The 20,161-nt window shown below is 42.8% G+C and overlaps 1 protein-coding gene across 1 annotated transcript in view; it reads left to right on the top strand.

The window, feature by feature from the left end:
- LOC126474504 (uncharacterized) overlaps positions 1-20,161 on the top strand; it is a 249,772-nt gene that overhangs the window by 131,138 nt on the left and 98,473 nt on the right. Inside the window, exon 4 of the mRNA XM_050101974.1 lies at positions 6,970-7,020. Within this exon, the coding sequence (XP_049957931.1) occupies positions 6,970-7,020 (51 nt within the window). The remainder of the gene's footprint in view (positions 1-6,969; positions 7,021-20,161) is intronic.

The raw sequence follows: 20,161 nt of genomic DNA, 5'->3' as shown, positions 1-20,161 counted from the left end.
TTGCTGTACTCCCCTGGCCACCACACTCCCCGAACTTAAACTCAATTGATAATCTGTGGGCGCAACGCGATCGGGCTGTTCGCGCCATAGTTGCTCAACTGAAGTCGGTATGGCTCCATACCCCTGTCGGTACCTTCCAGAACCTGACTGAGTCTCTTCGCTGACGTCTCCTAGCAGTCCGCGCCGCGAAAGGTGGTTATTCAGCCTTTTGACAGATGGTCATATTAATGTGAGTGGACAATGTACGTGCCGTCCAGTACTTTCTGGAGTTTCACACCATAAACCGTTTTCTCGTGACATGGAGCATGGGAATAGCAGTCAACTACAGCGATCATTAGTTTCAGTATGTTACGTCTTCTAGTTTTAGGGAAGAAGGGTGGAAGGCTGAACTTCAAAGTTCCGTTGATATCGAATTTATTGTGGACGGAGCACTAGCTGAGTTTTACAGTGAACCGGGTGTAAATTGGCTACGGATTTGTCGAAGGAATGGTCCCGTCATTGGTCTGAACTACGTAAACTACTCCCGAGGAAACCAGATCGGGACAGTGGAACAAGATGCTGAGCCTTACGCCTCTCGAATACCAGCCCAGTGTCTTAACTACTGTGCCAAATCACTTGATAAATTTAATTAGCGTTTTCTTCCTCTAACGGGGTTTACATATACCGGGACAGCTGTTTTCAGCAGAAGTGATGCGCCTTTTACCTGCGTAGTGTTTCGCGTAAACGATTGTTTAAGGATATTGACAGTGAAAAAGAGTGGGTTAGTCTTCCCTAATAAGTTGTGCTGAAACCCCCAGACGTGCGAACCCTGGTTCTCATCATGCCTGAACGTCCGAGTGCTGAGGCTTCGTGATTTTTTATTCCAGTTGAGACTACAGTGCGTGGGCGATTCATTACTCCAAAACGGAATGAAGAGCCCTGCCCTCCAACAGTTGGTTATCGCACCTTCAACTTCTTAAGAAGCTGATGTGCGTATTTTCTTTCTGTGTCGCAAGTAAAGGAAGTAACCAGAAGGAGCAGAGGTTCTACGATATTTCTCCGCTAAATAAAAGTTTTCAGAGACTCTCTTCGACTGGAACTAACCCTATGCATCTAGAGGCCTTCCACTATTGCCAGTGCTTCCCAACATGGTTCTTTATAGGCAAGAGCTCTGAGTAAGGCTTATGGCCACCACTATCAATGATTTTCGTTTGGTAACTCATTGGAGTTTCAGGCTCATTTCCAGTACATACATATCAAACGTTAAAGCTGTTCAAAATGGCTCTGAGCACTATGGGACTTAACATCTATGGTCATCAGTCCCCTAGAACTTAGAACTACTTAAACCTAACTAACCTAAGGACAGCACACAACACCCAGCCATCACGAGGCAGAGAAAATCCCTGACCCCGCCGGGAATCGAACCCGGGAAGAACTATCCAGAAAATATCATTATAGAAGTGGGTATAGAGCGTATACGGAGTAAACCGCCTAAAACTTGCCCCCGGAAGTGCGGAAAATGAAAGTGCTGTTGATGTGTGGTTTTCACGGAAGGGACTGGTAGTCAGGGACTCGTATTGTTACCCAGTCAACAGATTGTAATAATACTTAGAAAGTATATTTGGTGTGCAAACCTACACTTTTTTAATGGAAGAATGCCTGTTGGTATTAACAAACTAAAGGTAGTGTAAATTAGTTTGTCTCGGTAAATTAGTATGTCAGTGGTGTTTGTTGCAGGATTCTAGGGCGAGTCGTTTACGAGATATCGTATTCTGAAAAGTTCCCATGCTGACACACATGGTAGCACACACTAAAGGGCAACACAAGTGCATACACTAGTTGGTTCAAATGGCTCTGAGCACTATGGGATTCAACTGCTGAGGTCATTAGTCCCCTAGAACTTAGAACGAGTTAAACCTAACTAACCTAAGGACATCACACACATCCATGCCCGAGGCAGGATTCGAACCTGCGACCGTAGCGGTCTCGCGGTTCCAGACTGCAGCGCCAGAACCGCGCGGCCACTTCGGCCGGCCATACACTAGTTATGTGGATACTGACCAGTAACTAGACAACTGACCGAAGTGATCACCGGCAGTTGCAGTACGTGCTTCCAGTCTGGTATGAAACGACTACTGCTCACATGTTATTATTTCAGAGGAGATGTCCGAGTAGGCTGCAGTAATACGTCGTTGCATATCATCGAGTGTAGTTGATACGTCCTTGTAGACAGCATCTTTCAGCTTTTCCCGGAGAGAAAAGTCTATAGGCGTCAAATATGAGGAACGGGTCGGCCAATGTCCAGTCCAACGTTTAGGAAACAGTTTGTGAAGAGATGCTGACTTCGTGCACTATGGACTGTACAGCCATCGTGTTGGTACCACAGGTTCCTGCAAGATTGCAGAGGAACGTCTTCTAGCATTCGTGGAAGATGGTCTGTTAGGAGGCTGCGATATTGTGCGCCTATAAGCTGATGGTTCACTAACCCGTACCACACTTTTACACTCCATGGACGCTGACATTCCACCTGACGAAGCCAACGAGGACTGTCAACAGACCAGGCGTGTTTCGGCTGTTCACCTGGCTGTGACTAGTAAATGTGGTTTCATCACTAAACAAAATATGTGATGCATGTGGAGTATCCAGTCTTAATGCCCATGTACGGAACTCCACACGATTCTCATAATCCTTTCGATGCAGATCTTGAAGGAGAAAGATGTGACAGGGACGGAACCTATGTCGATGGAGAATGCGGTAAGACACTTGCCTGACTCATGCCATTTGCTCATGCGATTGCGCAGCAAGATCATTAATGTCCCCTCCTCTGTCGTCATTTATTTCCGTCTGTTACGTTGTCTACATATTACACTTCCACTTTTACGTAACTGATTGAAGAGACTGATAAATTTTGCTGAGATGGTTGACGTCTATTGGGATATCTTGCCGCATGCACGCTGCAAGAACGATCTGCATTCTTCCTACACTCTCCATACACCACGAGCATGTTTGCGTTTTCTTCATCAGTAAATTCCATCGCCCACTCACTCCCAACTGCTTGGACTGTCACGCACTGACTAGCAAGTCACACAGAACGAACATACATGCACACTGTAAGCAAACGTAAAAACATCGTACCCAGCAACTACGGAGTTTGAATGGCTCAAACAAGTATCAGTGTGGAAACTTTTCAAAATAGGATATAACGTAAACAACTCGCACTAGAATCCTGCAATAAGCTCCCTGACATTCTGACTTACCCTACTTTTACTTTATTAATGTCGATAGGCATTGATTCATTTAAAAAGTGTATGTTCGCACAAAAAGTACACTTTGTAAGTATTATTACTATATTATTACAATCTGCTTATTGGATAACAGTACGAGTCCCTGGCTGCCAATCCATTCTGGGAAAACCACACATCAATAGCACTTCCGATTTCCGCAATATCTGCGGTGCATTATAACTGAAAACACGATTAAATGAGCCACAATACATTCAGAAGACAATAAAAATCCGGTATAACTTAGATAATCGGTAATACATTTACGGTGCTGACCTATATAAGTACTTTTCAGAACATTAACGTGAATGAATAATTCTTGTAACTCGTTTATTCAGATCATATAACACTTAAACTGCTCTATAATCACGTTAATTCATATTAGAGGTTCCATTCAAGCAATTCTCTCGCTAGTGTTAAACTTTTTTATCAATAACAAGTCAAATTCACGGTGCTGAATATCCTTAATGAGCTGTAGACATAAAAAAATTCCTACGGATGTCACATGCAGTGATTCAGAATAAGCGGATTATCTGTAAATAGGAACAAGTTGTTTACATAATTACAGAATAATACGAAGTATAATAACCTTGAGCTCCGGAATTTCTAGCTCTTTCCGTAGTTCTTGTTCACTTATGTTGTATATTCGCTCTTCTGTTTTAAATAAATCAGATTCCGCAGTAGCAGAAACGCTCTCAATGTGCCCGTGGTCATAAACCGAGTCCCACACGTATATTCATTTGAATACCAGTACTAATTCCGATCCTGTCTGTGGATCTTAGGGAATCTCAGACGAACACTGAAACATGGAGTGCTTTTTGTCCATCACTATACGATAATCGTCCACGAGCCTATAATACCTGGAGAACAAAAGAATTATTTTAGAATGATTTCTCTGGACGAAGGGAGATATGTGTGCACTGAGCAAACCGTGCAGCCTTGATGTTAGAAGACAAAGAGACGAAGTGCGACTTGTCGCCCCAGATGTTTACTGACACTAATTTTTAACGTCATTCTTCAAACGGAGGGAAGATACGGCATGTATCGTTTGCTAAAATTGGGAATATATTTGAAATAGGGTTACGTGAGTAAACTTCGTTGTACCTTTTGAAAAATATACACCAGTAACATTTGTTACATGTTCTGCAGCATGGTATGAAATTTTGTAGCGTAATGTGCATCTTCACTCTTTGGTTTGTCTGCTGTTTTTGATTGTCCAAGTACAAGGTTTTTTTCCGTAACCCTACAGCATGTCCCACGCCCCCTTTTCTTTTTTTGAACAAAATATTTTTCCGTTAAGATTTCTGCGGCGCATTTTATCTTTTCACAGTGTGTCCAGTTCTCCTAAAGAGTTTTAAAAGTCATAAATGAGACGCAATACATATATATCTCGAGTCCTTTTTTTTATTTTCAGCTTTCATCATTACGTAACTGATGACAGCAAAGTTTGGCAGTAATTAGTTTCTAAGCTACAGCACCATTTAGTACATTGAGTGTTTTGCGTTTCCTTCATGATTATGAGTGTGAATAGAAAATACCGGTTGGCTGTAATTAAAGTGCAGCTGCTCACTGAGGTCCAGTGCGGGCTGTAATTGGCGTATGACATCGAAATTTGGTAGATATGGTAATGCTTTAAAGCGGAACCGATTTGCGTTGGAAATAATAGTTCCAGTTTCGACCACCAGGTGACAGTCTGACAATGTATACTGTTTGTATGACGTATGACAACCAAGCTGTCGTTTGGCAAGCGATAACGTGAATGAACAGTATCGCTTTCGAGAAGAGAGACCGTACGCTGTTAATGGAATTGTTTTATGTGATCGGCAGGAATTACAGTGCTACACTGAGGGAGTATCGCCGACTGAAAGGTCTGAGCACAGGCCCGATGTCATTATGCGATTTAAAGAAGATGCTAACGAAATTCGAAAACACGGGTGAGCTCGGCATGGCACCCGCAAGAGGAAGGCGTCCTAATCCGGTGGAACTTACTGACGAGTTTGTTGTTACTGTAACTGACCATGCAGCACGTGTCCCGGGTAGTGCTAGTGCTAGTGCAGTGTGGCGAGAATTGTCCATCCCATGGTCAACAGTACGGGAAGTTTTGCGGTCTATTTTACACTGGTGCCGGTATAAGATCCAAACGATGCAGCAACTGAAACTCATGACCCGCAACAACGTTCTGAATTCTTCTCGGTTTCCGACACGAATTACCGACACTGATCGGGCAATATTCTATGGAGTGACGTGGTACATTTTACATTAGAAGGTGCAGTGAAAACAGGGCTGCCGAATTTGGGGTCCTGTTGAACCGTGCGTTTTGCACGAAGAGCCATTGCACTCACTCTATGTGACTGTGTAGACCGTATAGTGTGGATTCGCAAGCACCTTTCTTCTCGGTCCGATATTCTTTGAAGAGAGTACACCCAGAGGGCCTGTCAAGTGTACCGTGACGTCCACTCGTTACCGCCACTTCCTTGTACAGCATGTGATTTCCGGCTTTGGAAGCGTGCAACTGTGTGGAAACCTTTGTTTTCATGGAAGATGGGGCAACGGCCTCATGTCTCTCGACCAGTCGAAGATGTGCCCAGCGAAAGGTGTGCGTAATAAAATCTTCCAAGAACGTGTTATCCCCAAATGTTTTCCGGATGCATGTCCTGCATCCGTGTGACTTTTGGCTCTGGGGATATCTAAAAGAACACTTTTACCAGGGATACTTTCGGCCTTTATACATGAACACGTTGCTCAGATTGCACTGGAACTGCCTTGAGCAACTGTTAATCACGTCGTTTTACAAATGCAGCATCTCGTCGACGTCTCCGGTGCTCACATTGAAAAAATTGTGCACGCGGTGATTAATAATAAAATCAACATTATTTCTTCCTCAGTTGTTTATGGAAAAGTTTCTATGCGTCTTTCTTGCATTCACAGCGCCAGATTTACACCTGGTGGCCAAAATTTGAACTATTTCTTTCCAGCGTAAATCGGTTCCGCTTTAACACATTAGCATATCTACCATATTTCGTTTCCATACGATAATTACTGCACCCACTGGACCTCTGCGAGTAGTTGCAGTTTAATTGTAATCACCCTGTAAGTCGATATAGAAGATGAAACAATCTTACACTGTGGCCTTGTTTCGCAAACACACCCCTTTGCCGCATCCCCGCAGTACCAGCAAGCGACTTTGATAGAGAGAGTGCACGTAATCGTCTTTCCTCTGTTTACAGCTCGCGCTTTGCAGGAAGCGAGAAAGACCTTGTGGTACCGATGCCGCCACTTTCGGAAGTGATCCTACTTACAGCATCTAACAGAAAGCACACTTATATACGTCGAAAGAGCACAATTGACTTTTCTACTCAACATGTAAGGACAAATTTTCGTAAAAGAAAATGAGAAAAGGTCATTGTACGCTTTATAACAATACAGTTCCTCGTATTCCTCGGTTAAAAAGTCCACTCGATGACGTAAGCCGCTACGTCGGTGTTGTATCATTACGGTTATAATGTCTTTCCTATTATGTACGCTGTGCGTCTTGTTGATTTTGTAAAAATGTACTACAACGTTGTTTCTCTTCTGTATACCCTGATGTTCAAATAAAGCGTTTATTTTTACAGAAAACTGTATTTGCAAATTTTTATTCCCATACACTATGACAGTTTTCAGCCAATAGAAAGAGTTTTTCTAATTTTTTTTTATTTCTCCTAATCAGCAGCTCAGAGCACCAAACATACTGCAACTCATTCCGAGGAATACAAGCCAGGTAAGTAATGAAACAGATTCGAATGGACACTTAAACCTCCTGCGACTTCTGGGTTCCCGTTTCACGAGTTCCGAATCCGGAACAGGCGGCAAGTACTAACCTATCTTACTTCTACATGTGCCCTATCCCTTCCTGTGTTCACTGCCCTTGGTCTATCCTTAAATATGTGTATGTGTACGCCTGCAGCCTGCACTTGCTAGCGCTTCCCGCCTGCCTGCAGATGGTCCCCCGTGATCTAACCGGCAGTTGTTGTCCTTGCTGTTATAGGTGTTGTGTAACTGTGCTGCTCAGCGCACCTCCCCCACTTTCCGTGTGCTATACGTCTTGTCTCTCGCCTGTGCAGGTAAAGACTCCGCCTCCATCTCTCTTAACTGTTTCTCACACACACACTCTCTCTCTGTCTCACGCTTGTGCATCGTGCTTGCATCCTCTGCACTTCTCTGACTGTAACTATTTGTGTGTCTCATACATCTGTGTTGGATCGCCTTATGGCGCTCGTGAATTGAGGTGTACGTATTGTGTGATCACTTAATTATGACCTCATAGAGAATACCGCCTAGGAACTGTTTCCGCCTCGTTACAACAGTGATATGATGGGACGGTGTTGCAACTAGATATCAGTTGTCGTCAGCTTCCGTGGTCACCCAGCGAGCTTGAAAATGTGCATTTATTGCCTGCATGGGCGTGGAGAATTTGAAGACCTTTTTTTTTAATTTTTTTTTTACAGTGTTCAGTCTAGATCGCAAATATTTTTTCTACACTCCACCAATGTCTGTAACAAAGTGCGCTTTTCTAACCTTCCAACAACCTCCGGTACACGCTGTTATCAACCGTGATTATGTCTATCTAACTTATCGGGAAAGGCATCGATTCCCAAGGAAATACACCGAAATGATGTGGAAACGAGTACGACTAATCGTTAATAAGACAAGTGATTACACTGACGTAATAGCGAAAGAGTACAAACGTCCACAATTACAAAAATTAATTTTCAATATTTAGTCGAACTTGTCATTAATGAAAGAAAATGCACTTTAATAAAATTTTAATTATGTGAAGAAATAAGATGGTCACCCGTTGTAATGTAGACAGTTTCTTCCTGAAACCAACTGCTTCTGATGGAATTTGAACGTACGTAACAATTAATAATATGCGTATGGTTGAAAATGGTCCTACAGTAGCTAATTTCTATAGGCAAATGGTAATAAAATCAGTTAGTCAAATCCAAGTATTATTAAAAAACCTTAGAATGCTGTTAAGAACTTAAAGAAGAAATCAAAACTAAATGAACTGTTGCGTGGCACGGCAATAATAATCTTTACTGTTACTGATTTTGATTAACCACCTCTTCATAATATTTATAATTCTGTATCAAGGTAGTCATAATTAAAAGAAATTGTTCTAAACAACAACAAAGTAACATAACAACTCTCAATATATTATAAACAAAACAACTCTCAATATATTATAAACAAAACATCGATTTATCAAAAACACAAAGTAATCAGTATGGTTGAGAGAAACGTAAAATTCATTATGATTTACCAGAGTCAATAGTTATCAATATATTACTTTCAAATTTTTTTATAATTCTTGTAGTTCACAGTCTTTGATTATTTACCAAGAAATGAACTTTTAATTCAGGAGAAAATTTAAGTATACTGTTGGGGTAAATTAGCTTCTTTTATTAGATTTTTTCATCCATGAAGTGATACTCGGAACTAAGAATAATGGGAATGGACCCTGTTTATGGTGACAGCGACTTGGGATGATGGCCACGATAAAATTTTGATCAAGTTTCACACAAGTATTTTATTAAGCCATCTACAACAACTATAGGACAAATCTTGTTCAAAACCATATATATGAAATGGTTTAGTCTTACTTCCTGCGAAGCCGATGTTGCTGCGTGTTAGCTCTGAGGTAACGATTACAATAATTATGTCTCATCCTCGACTTGCACTTTTTCCTTGTGCACGCTCTGGCCAAACAGTGCCCTTCTCTTACAATCTGCTTGAAACCTCCTCACAAATCGTGAGCGTCTGTGTCGCATTGCCTCTCACAGCCACGAGGCACCGCTGCACGCATAGCCACTGTGTCGCAGCCACACACGCTTTTGCGTCCTTTCGCTCGCAGTTAAATCACGTCTCTCCTGTGCTCTCCACTGTCTCCCTACTTTCTACGCGTGCTCGGAGATAAGGCGAGTTGGTACTACAGACTCAAGGCTGTATATAGCTTTGAAGCTGGCGCCGCCATATTAGTAGGCCCGAAACAGTAGCAAACTACTGTTCACTACTGCTTCATGTTCTTAATTTCTGTCGTGTCCATGCAACAGTTGTTTTAAATATACAGGGTGCTCCACTGATCGTGACCGGGCCAAATATCTCACGAAATAAGCGTCAAACAAAAAACTACAAAGAACGAAACTTGTCTAGCTTCAAGGGGGAAACCAGATGGCGCTATGGTTGGCCCACTAGATGGCGCTGCCATAGATCAAACGGGTATCAACTGCGTTTTTTTAAAATAGGAACCCCTATTTTTTATTGCATATTCGTGTAGTACGTAAAGAAATATGAATGTTTTAGTTGGACCACTTTTTTCGCTTTGTGATAGATGGCGCTGTAATACTCACAAACATATGGTTCACAATTTTAGACGAACAGTTGGTAACAGGTAGGTTTTTTAAATTAAAATTCAGAACATAGGTACGTTTGAACATTTTATTTCTGTTGTTCCAGTGTGATACATGTACCTTTGTGAACTTATGATTTCTGAGAACGCATGCTGTTACAGCGTGATTACCTGTAAATACCACATTAATGCAATAAATGCTCAAAATGATGTCCGTCAAGCTCAATGCATTTGGCAATACGTGTAACAACATCCCTCTCAACAGTGAGTAGTTCGCCTTCCGTAATGTTCACACATGCATTGACAATGCGCTGACGCGTGTTGTCAGGCGTTGTCGCTGGATCATGATAGCAAATATCCTTCAACTTTCCCCACAGAAAGAAATCCGGGGACGTCAGATCCGGTGAACGTGCGGGTCATGGCATGATGCTTCGACGACCAGTCCACCTGTCATGAAATATGCTATTCAATACCGCTTCAACCGCACGCGAGCTATGTGCCGGATATCCATCGTGTTGGAAGTACATCGCCATTCTGTCATGCAGTGAAACACCTTGTAGTAACATCGGTAGAACATTACGTAGGAAATCAGCATACATTGCACCGTTTAGATTGCCATGATAAAATGGGGGCCAGTTATCCTTCCTCCCATAATGCCGCACCATACATTAACCCGCCAAGGTCGCTGATGTTCCACTTGTCGCAGTCACCGTGGATTTTTCCGTTGCCCAATAGTGCATATTATGCCGGTTTACGTTACCGCTGTTGGTGAATGACGCTTCGTCGCTAAGTAGAATGCGTGCAAAAAATGAGTCATCGTCCCGTAATTTCTCTTGTGCGCAGTGGCAGTACTGTACACGACGTTCAAAGTTGTCGCCATGCAATTGCTGGTGCATAGAAATATGTTACGGGTGCAATCAATGCCGATGTAGCATTCTCAACACCGACATTTTTGAGATTCCCGATTCTCGCGCAGTTTGTCTGCTACTGATGTGCGGATCAGCCGCGACAGCAGCTAAAACACCTACTTGGGCATCACGATAGCAAATATCCTTCACCTCCCCCCCCCCCCCCCCCCCCCGCCCCCAATGGCTGAACGCTTCCTGTTTCCTTAATTTTTTTTTTTTTTTTTTTGGTCATCAGTCTACTGACTGGTTTGATGCGGCCCGCCACGAATTCCTTTCCTGTGCTAACCTCTTCATCTCAGAGTAGCACTTGCAACCTACGTCCTCAATTATTTGCTTGACGTATTCCAATCTCTGTCTTCCTCTACAGTTTTTGCACTCTACAGCTCCCTCTAGTACCATGGAAGTCATTCCCTCATGTCTTAGCAGATGTCCTATCATCCTGTCCCTTCTCCTTATCAGTGTTTTCCACATATTCCTTTCCTCTCCGATTCTGCGTAGAACCTCCTCATTCATTACCTTATCAGTCCACCTACTTTTCAACATTCGTCTACAGCACCACATCACAAATGCTTTGATTCTCCTCTGTTCCGGTTTTCCCACAGTCCATGTTTCACTACCATACGATGCTGTACTCCAGACGTACATCCTCACAAATTTCTTCCTCAAATTAAGGCCGGTATTTGATATTAATAAACTTCTCTTGGCCAGAAATGCCTTTTTTGCCATAGCGAGTCTGCTTTTGATGTCCTCCTTGCTCCGTCCGTCATTGGTTATTTTACTGCCTAGGTAGCAGAATTCCTTAACTTCATTGACTTCGTGACCATCAATCCTGATGTTAAGTTTCTCGCTGTTCTCATTTCTACTACTTCTCATTACCTTCGTCTTTCTCCGATTTACTCTCAAACCATACTGTGTACTCATTAGACTGTTCATTCCGTTCAGCAGATCATTTAATTCTTCTTCACTTTCACTCAGGATAGCAATGTCATCAGCGAATTGTATCATTGATATCCTTTCACCTTGTATTTTAATTCCACTCCTGAACCTTGCTTTTATTTCCGTCATTGCTTCCTCGATGTACAGATTGAAGAGTAGGGGCGAAAGGCTACAGCCTTGTCTTACACCTTTCTTAATACGAGCACTTCGTTCTTGATCGTCCACTCTTATTATTCCCTCTTGGTTGTTGTACATATTGTATATGACCCGTCTCTCCCTATAGCTTACTCCTACTTTTTTCAGAATCTCGAACAGCTTGCACCGTTTTATATTGTCGTACGCTTTTTCCGGGTCGACAAATCCTATGAAAGTGTCTTGATTTTTCTTTAGCCTTGCTTCCATAATTAGCCGTAACGTCAGAATTGCCTCTCTCGTCCCTTTACTTTTCCTAAAGCCAAACTGATCGTCACCTAGCGCATTCTCAATTTTCTTTTCCATTCTTCTGTATATTATTCTTGTAAGCAGCTTCGATGCATGAGCTGTTAAGCTAATTGTGCGATAATTCTCGCACTTGTCAGCTCTTGCCGTCTTCGGAATTGTGTGGATGATACTTTTCCGAAAGTCAGATGGTATGTCGCCAGACTCATATATTCTACACACCAACGTGAATAGTCGTTTTGTTGCCACTTCCCCCAATGATTTTAGAAATTCTGATGGAATGTTATCTATTCCTTCTGCCTTATTTGACCGTAAGTCCTCCAAAGTTCTTTTAAATTCCGATTCTAATACTGGATCCCCTATCTCTTCTAAATCGACTCCTGATTCTTCTCCTATCACATGCTTTTAATGTCACCAAATGTTGTTTTGACTTTCCTGTATGCTGAGTCGGTCCTTCCGACAATCATATCTTTTTCGATGTCTTCACATTTTTCCTGCAGCCATTTCGTCTTAGCTTCCCTGCACTTACTATTTATTTCATTCCTCAGCGACTTGTAATTCTGTATTCCTGATTTTCCCGGAACATGTTTGTACTTCCTCCTTTCATCAATCAACTGACGTACACTCCTGGAAATTGAAATAAGAACACCGTGAATTCATTGTCCCAGGAAGGGGAAACTTTATTGACACATTCCTGGGGTCAGATACATCACATGATCACACTGACAGAACCACAGGCACATAGACACAGGCAACAGAGCATGCACAATGTCGGCACTAGTACAGTGTATATCCACCTTTCGCAGCAATGCAGGCTGCTATTCTCCCATGGAGACGATCGTAGAGATGCTGGATGTAGTCCTGTGGAACGGCTTGCCATGCCATTTCCACCTGGCGCCTCAGTTGGACCAGCGTTCGTGCTGGACGTGCAGACCGCGTGAGACGACGCTTCATCCAGTCCCAAACATGCTCAATGGGGGACAGATCCGGAGCTCTTACTTGCCAGGGTAGTTGACTTACACCTTCTAGAGCACGTTGGGTGGCACGGGATACATGCGGACGTGCATTGTCCTGTTGGAACAGCAAGTTCCCTTGCCGGTCTAGGAATGGTAGAACGATGGGTTCGATGACGGTTTGGATGTACCGTGCACTATTCAGTGTCCCCTCGACGATCACCAGTGGTGTACGGCCAGTGTAGGAGATCGCTCCCCACACCATGATGACGGGTGTTGGCCCTGTGTGCCTCGGTCGTATGCAGTCCTGATTGTGGCGCTCACCTGCACGGCGCCAAACACGCATACGACCATCATTGGCACCAAGGCAGAAGCGACTCTCATCGCTGAAGACGACACGTCTCCATTCGTCCCTCCATTCACGCCTGTCGCGACACCACAGGAGGCGGGCTGCACGATGTTGGGGCGTGAGCGGAAGACGGCCTAACGGTGTGCGGGACCGTAGCCCAGCTTCATGGAGACGGTTGCGAATGGTCCTCGCCGATACCCCAGGAGCAACAGTGTCCCTAATTTGCTGGGAAGTGGCGGTGCGGTCCCCTACGGCACTGCGTAGGATCCTACGGTCTTGGCGTGCATCCGTGCGTCGCTGCGGTCCGGTCCCAGGTCGACGGGCACGTGCACCTTCCGCCGACCACTGGCGATAACATCGATGTACTGTGGAGACCTCACGCCCCACGTGTTGAGCAATTCGGCGGTACGTCCACCCGGCCTCCCGCATGCCCACCATACGCCCTCGCTCAAAGTCCGTCAACTGCACATACGGTTCACGTCCACGCTGTCGCGGCATGCTACCAGTGTTAAAGACTGCGATGGAGCTCCATATGCCACGGCAAACTGGCTGACACTGACGGCGGCGGTGCACAAATGCTGCGCAGCTAGCGCCATTCGACGGCCAACACCGCGGTTCCTGGTGTGTCCGCTGTGCCGTGCGTGTGATCATTGCTTGTACAGCCCTCTCGCAGTGTCCGGAGCAAGTATGGTGGGTCTGACACACCGGTGTCAATGTGTTCTTTTTTCCATTTCCAGGAGTGTATTTCTTCTGTTACCCATGGTTTCTTCGCAGCTACCTTCTTTGTACCTATGTTTTCCTTCCCAACTTCTGTGATGGCCCTTTTTAGAGATGTCCATTCCTCTTCAACTGTACTGCCTACTGCGCTATTCCTTATTGCTGTATCTATAGCGTTAGAGAACTTCAAACGTATCTCGTCATTCGTTAGTACTTCCGTATCCCACTTCTTTGCGTATTGATTCTTCCTGACTAATGTCTTGAACTTCAGCCTACTCTTCATCACTACTATATTGTGATCTGAGTCTATATCTGCTCCTGGGTACGCCTTACAATCCAGTATCTGATTTCGGAATCTCTGTCTGACCATGATGTAATCTAATTGAAATCTTCCCGTATCTCCCGGCCTTTTCCAAGTATACCTCCTCCTCTTGTGATTCTTGAACAGGGTATTCGCTATTACTAGCTGAAACTTGTTACAGAACTCAATTAGTCTTTCTCCTCTTTCATTCCTTGTCCCAAGCCCATATTCTCCCGTAACCTTTTCTTCTACTCCTTCCCCTACAACTGCATTCCAGTCGCCAATGACTATTAGATTTTCGTCCCCCTTTACATACTGCATTACCCTTTCAATATCCTCATACACTTTCTCTATCTGTTCATCTTCAGCTTGCGACGTCGGCATGTATACCTGAACTATGGTTGTCGGTCTGCTGTCGATTCTGATTAGAGCAACCCGGTCACTGAACTGTTCACAGAAACACACCTCTGCCCTACCTTCCTGTTCATAACGAATCCTACACCTGTTATACCATTTTCTGCTACTGTTGATATTACCCGATACTCATCTGACCAGAAATCCTTATCTTCCTTCCACTTCACTTCACTGACCCCTACTATATCTAGATTGTGCCTTAGCATTTCCCTTTTCAGATTTTCTAGTTTCCCTACCACGTTCAAGCTTCTGACATTCCACGCCCCGACTCGTAGAACGTTATCACTTCATTGATTATTCAATCTTTTTCTCATGGTAACCTCCCCCTTGGCAGTCCCCTCCCGGAGATCCGAATGGGGGACTATTCCGGAATCTTTTGCCAATGGAGAGATCATCATGACACTTCTTCAATTACAGGCCACATGTCCTGTGGATACACGTTACGTGTCTTTAATGCAGTGGTTTCCATTGCCTTATGCATCCTCATGTCGTTGATCATTGCTGATTCTTCCGCCTTTAGGGGCAATTTCCCACCCCTAGGACAAGAGAGTGCCCTGAACCTCTATCCGCTCCTCTGCCCTCTTTGACAAGGCCGTTGGCAGAATGAGGCTGACTTCTTATGCCGGAAGTCTTCGGCCGCCAATGCTGATGATTTATCAAAATTTAGGCAGTGGCGGGGATCGAACCCGGGACCGAAGACGTTTTTGATTACGAATCAAAGACGCTACCCCTAGACCACGGGTGTCCTTAAATAACGTAACTATCCGGCGAACGGCCCAGACACTTGGATGATGTCGTCCAGGACATCGAGCAGCATACATAGCACACGCCCGTTGGGCATTTTGATCACAATAGCCATACATCAACACAATATCGACCTTTCCCGCAATTGGTAAACGGTTCATTTTAACACAGGTAATGTACCACGAAGCAAATACCGTCCGCACTGGTGGAATGTTACGTGATACCACGTACTTGTAGGTTTGTGACTATTACAGCGCCATCTATCACAAAGCGAAAAAAGTGGTCCAAATAAAACATTTATATTTCTTTACGTACTACACGAATATGTAATAATGGGGGTTCCTGTTTAAAAAAACGCAGTTGATATCCGTTTGAAATACGGCGGCACCATCTAGCGGGCCAACCATAGAGCCATCTGGTTTCCCCCCCCCCCCCCTTCAAGCTAGACGAGTTTCGTTCTTTGTAGTTTTTTTATTTTATTTCGTGTGATATTTGGCCCGGTCACTATCAATGGACCACCCTGTATAAATATTACAGTGCTTTCGTGAATAACACTGTCACGGAGCCATTTTCAGGTGTTTTTCTGATATTAAGAGACCTGTTTGATTCAGTAATGCGACGTATTTGGTCTCGTTAATGTAACTTTCTTGTTGTTACACGTTTCGAATACCCAAGGAGAGAAGTATGTCTTGTGTAATGGCAGCTTTCGCAGTCCAGCATTTTCCTTAACCGGAATGACGAAAGTGTTGTTCCATGTACGTCCTCCTCCCGAAAAAAATCTGAGATTATGTTTTGCTACGTCTGGAAGGTTTGCCATCACAGCTTTCAATCAGAGCGCTCTTAGAGTTGTATTGATAGGAAATCTATAATCAAAATACAGAAATAGATCCGCTACAGCAAAAGTAAACAGCGGAACTAAAATATACGTATATATCTACATCTGAGTCGCATGTCTTCAGATCCGGAGTTTATGGCGGCCAATCGAGACCTCTGGGTACCTCAGACCCAGAATGGGGTCCCCCAAGTGCTCCTCCAGGACATCAAATGCTTCGATAGGGTCGAGCTCCGTCATGCATGAACCATATCTTGTCGAAATCAGGGTCACTTTGGATAATGGGGATGAAATCTTCTTCAAACCGTTTACGTACCATTCGGTAGTCAACGTGCCATCAATGAATATCGCACCGATTATTCCGTGACTGAGCATTGCACACCACACAGTCGCCCGTTTAGGGTGAAGAGACTTCTCGATCGCGAAATGCGGATTCTCAGTCCCCCCTCAAATGCGCCAATTTTGCTTACTGACGACCCCATCCAAATGAAATTGGACATCATCGCTAAACTAAGTCGCATAAACCATACTAATTCCCATCATGCCCCGCTGTTAAACCGTGCAGTTTGAACGTTCTAACGTAAACCTTTCAGAAGTTATGACGATTTTATTTCATATAGCTCAATAACTGTCACCCTGTATGACGGGTGTTGTTGGGTCGATTGCTCTTGTGATGTATAATCAGCTGTCCCTGATGTTGTCTGTTGACAGATATCAGGCACTGAAGACGCTCTTTCTTCGACTAGCAGCGATATGGTGTAGCAAAAAGTAGCTCCAGCCCTGCGTTGCTGACCAATATTAAGCCCAGTATTGATACGCTTTATCTGTGGCTATTTTAGAACAAAACCAAAAATGCAGTCTTAAGGCAGATGAGGAGACAGATTTATTTCATTTCATTCCCTATCACGGCCAAAAGTTCGTTACAGTGTGACTGATTCACTCGACAAGCGCTGCACGCTCTACGCTGCTGCTCTCGCGCTTGTCACGGGGTCAAACTCCCTGGTTGTTTAGATGTTAATAATTCAGTGATCACTCAGTGTACAATTTGTTTTTGTGTGTGTATGTGTGGTTCCTGTGGACTGTGCATGCTGTCTTATAATCTTCTGCCACATGCATAATCTCATAAAAAGCACCACCCTGTCTATACATTGCCTCGATTTATCCTAACCCTACAAGGTTTTTCTTCCACATCACCTTCAGTGACAGTGTCCATAAAAAAAGATTAACATCTTGCGCGCACTACGGTCCTTAGATTCTTTGTCACAGCTTTTGGATACTACGAGTTTCTGTTTATAGACAAACTGCGAATAAAAAGCCACCAGAGGTAAAGTGCCATCAGTTGTTCGTCCCTATTTTACACGAAGTTGTAAACTGAGCTGTCACAAACCCCACTTAACATTTATAGAAAAGACGCTCTTCGAACGGTAAGTTGTAGTCGCAAGTTTTGAGCATGAAGTATGTCATTTCTTGCCGTATAAAAAAAAAAAAAAAAAAAAAAAACAGATATAGATACCAGTGTCCTCCGTGTTTGCCATACTTCGTCGGATTTTCATCAAACGGATGGACTAAAATATGTGACCGAAAACAAACAGTGTCTTCTTAGACAGTCCGTCTGCTATAGTTCTGGACCAAGTGAAATCAGTTTTTGAACCACACTGCTGTTGTTTCTCCCTATCCTGTGCATGACGAATTTAGGAAATACCCCTTTCAGAGCAACGGAAAACCACGACACTAGCTGCATCCTACACAAGCTGAAAACCGACCGCATAATAATGGAAATTTATGTCACATGGTATTACGACAAAAATAACGAGAACAGTCAGAATCGTTTAACCTCGTTCCATTGTAGCAAAAATCACAATGAGCTAACGATAATTTCTTCTTATAATAAGCATAACCGAACTGCTTCAGTTTTTTGTCAATTGTTTACGTTCTTCGTTTATTTTCGGTTTTTGTAACGGGTTGGTGCATGTTAGATGAGAGTAATGAATTGAATATAGCTTGCAACTAACTAAGGAAATGTAGCGTAATCGGTGTTTTGTAGATAGCTAATTAAAACCTGAAATAATGTGCTCGACGACTCAAGCAATGTGTTTGCTTACGTAAACGGAGGAAACAGTGCCTCCTGAGACCAAAATGTGTATTTTTGGGGCTGCATGTGTAGCCATTGCCAGCCTTCAGGCTTTACTAACGCGTGAAACATACTGTAGCATTTAACCTACTGCTCTCATCGAAGTACAACTAAGTTATTGATAAGGATCTTAGATTAGCTGCGTGTGGCCTTCAATCACCGACTAATATCGATATAACGTGTCACCATGGTCGTCTGCATGACATATATAAAATATGCACTGTTTCTGTTGTAAGAATCCAGCAGTAAAAAAATAATTCACTGTTTCTATTGTTAATTTGTATGCAAGAAGCCAACAGAGACGTCTCCTAACAACAGACCAACAGCATAACGACGCTATGTAATGATGGAAGCACAGAATAAAACATATGCACAAACTTAGATTATACAGTCCTGCCAAAAACAATTTTTACTGTCTTTTTGTATATGGAAAGTTGTACTAGAAAAACTCTTATGATGAATTAAAATTATCAACTGAAGACATGAAGTCTGCAAATGAGTTCGCAATCATTTTATGTTTGGCACTTTTATTTTCTCAAGTCCGTCTTGATCACACAGATTTCTTTACACTTTGTTACCGGTTTCGGCTTACCGCCATCTTCAGATATTGTGTAAGCGATCAGGTTGAATTAGTTAAGACTAGCTAGAGTACATAGTAAACCAGTCTCGCCAATACAAAGATTAAAATGCAGTATACAATGTCTTTAGTTAAAAATTTTTCTTTCACTAAATGAGCGTCTGGAATTAAAAACATATGCTGATATACTATATGTGAAATAGCACTCATACCTGAAATCCATAAAAAGCACATACTGGCATTCATAAAAAGCTTGTATGTTACCTAATCAGGCTAAGGGCTGTATTGTATAGTATTTGTGCTTTTTATGAATTTCAAGTATGAGTCCTAATTTCACATATAGTATATCAGCATATGTTTTTAATGTCTGACGCTCATTTAGCCAAAGGAAAAATTTTTAACTAAATACATTGCATACTGCATTTTAATCTTTATACTTGGAATTCTTAAAAAAGGTTGTATGTTACCTAACCAGGCTAACGGCTGTATTGTATAGTATTTGTGCTTTTTATGGATTTCAAGTGTAAGTCCAATTTCACATATAGTGTATCAGCATGTTTTTAATGTCAGACGCTCATTTAGCCAAAGAAAATTTTTTAACTAAAAACAGTGCATACTGCATTTTAATCTTTATATTTGCGACACTGGTTTACTATGTACTCTAGCTAAAGTGTCCTCTGTCGGCATTAGGTTCCTGTATAAATACCTGACGCAATCTGAGCATTATCAGCACGTATCATGTACTGACATGTTAACTTGACGATGGTTTTTTATCAGAATATTTTAGCGGTATGTATGGCTGCTATACAAGGCTACAAATATTTTATATTTCATGCATAATTAATACTGTGTATATTTAGTCTTAACTAATTGAACTTGGTCACTTATACAATATTTACATTTACAACAGATCTGAAGATGGCGGTAAGCCGAAACCGGTAATAAAGTGTAAAGAAATCAGTGTGATCAAGACGGACTTGTGAAAATAAAAGATGAATTAAAGCACTACACTGGTTTTTAGTGAACCATCACTGAAAGTTGATAAAATTACAGTTCATTTTCTGTATTCTGTTTGATCTTTACGTGAAGACGTTTGTGTCCACATGTGGAATTTAGAACTGTAGTAAAGAGTCGGCGAAAAAAGTTCGCTGACAGTTGCAGCCCAACGAGTCATGTAATGTGGTTTAGTACACGTCTCTGAGGCAACACA

This window comes from Schistocerca serialis, chromosome 4, assembly GCF_023864345.2.
Source record: "Schistocerca serialis cubense isolate TAMUIC-IGC-003099 chromosome 4, iqSchSeri2.2, whole genome shotgun sequence".
Lineage (NCBI taxonomy): Eukaryota > Metazoa > Arthropoda > Insecta > Orthoptera > Acrididae > Schistocerca > Schistocerca serialis.
Note: the sequence above shows the minus strand (reverse complement) of the source record. Positions and strands in the feature narration are given on the sequence as shown.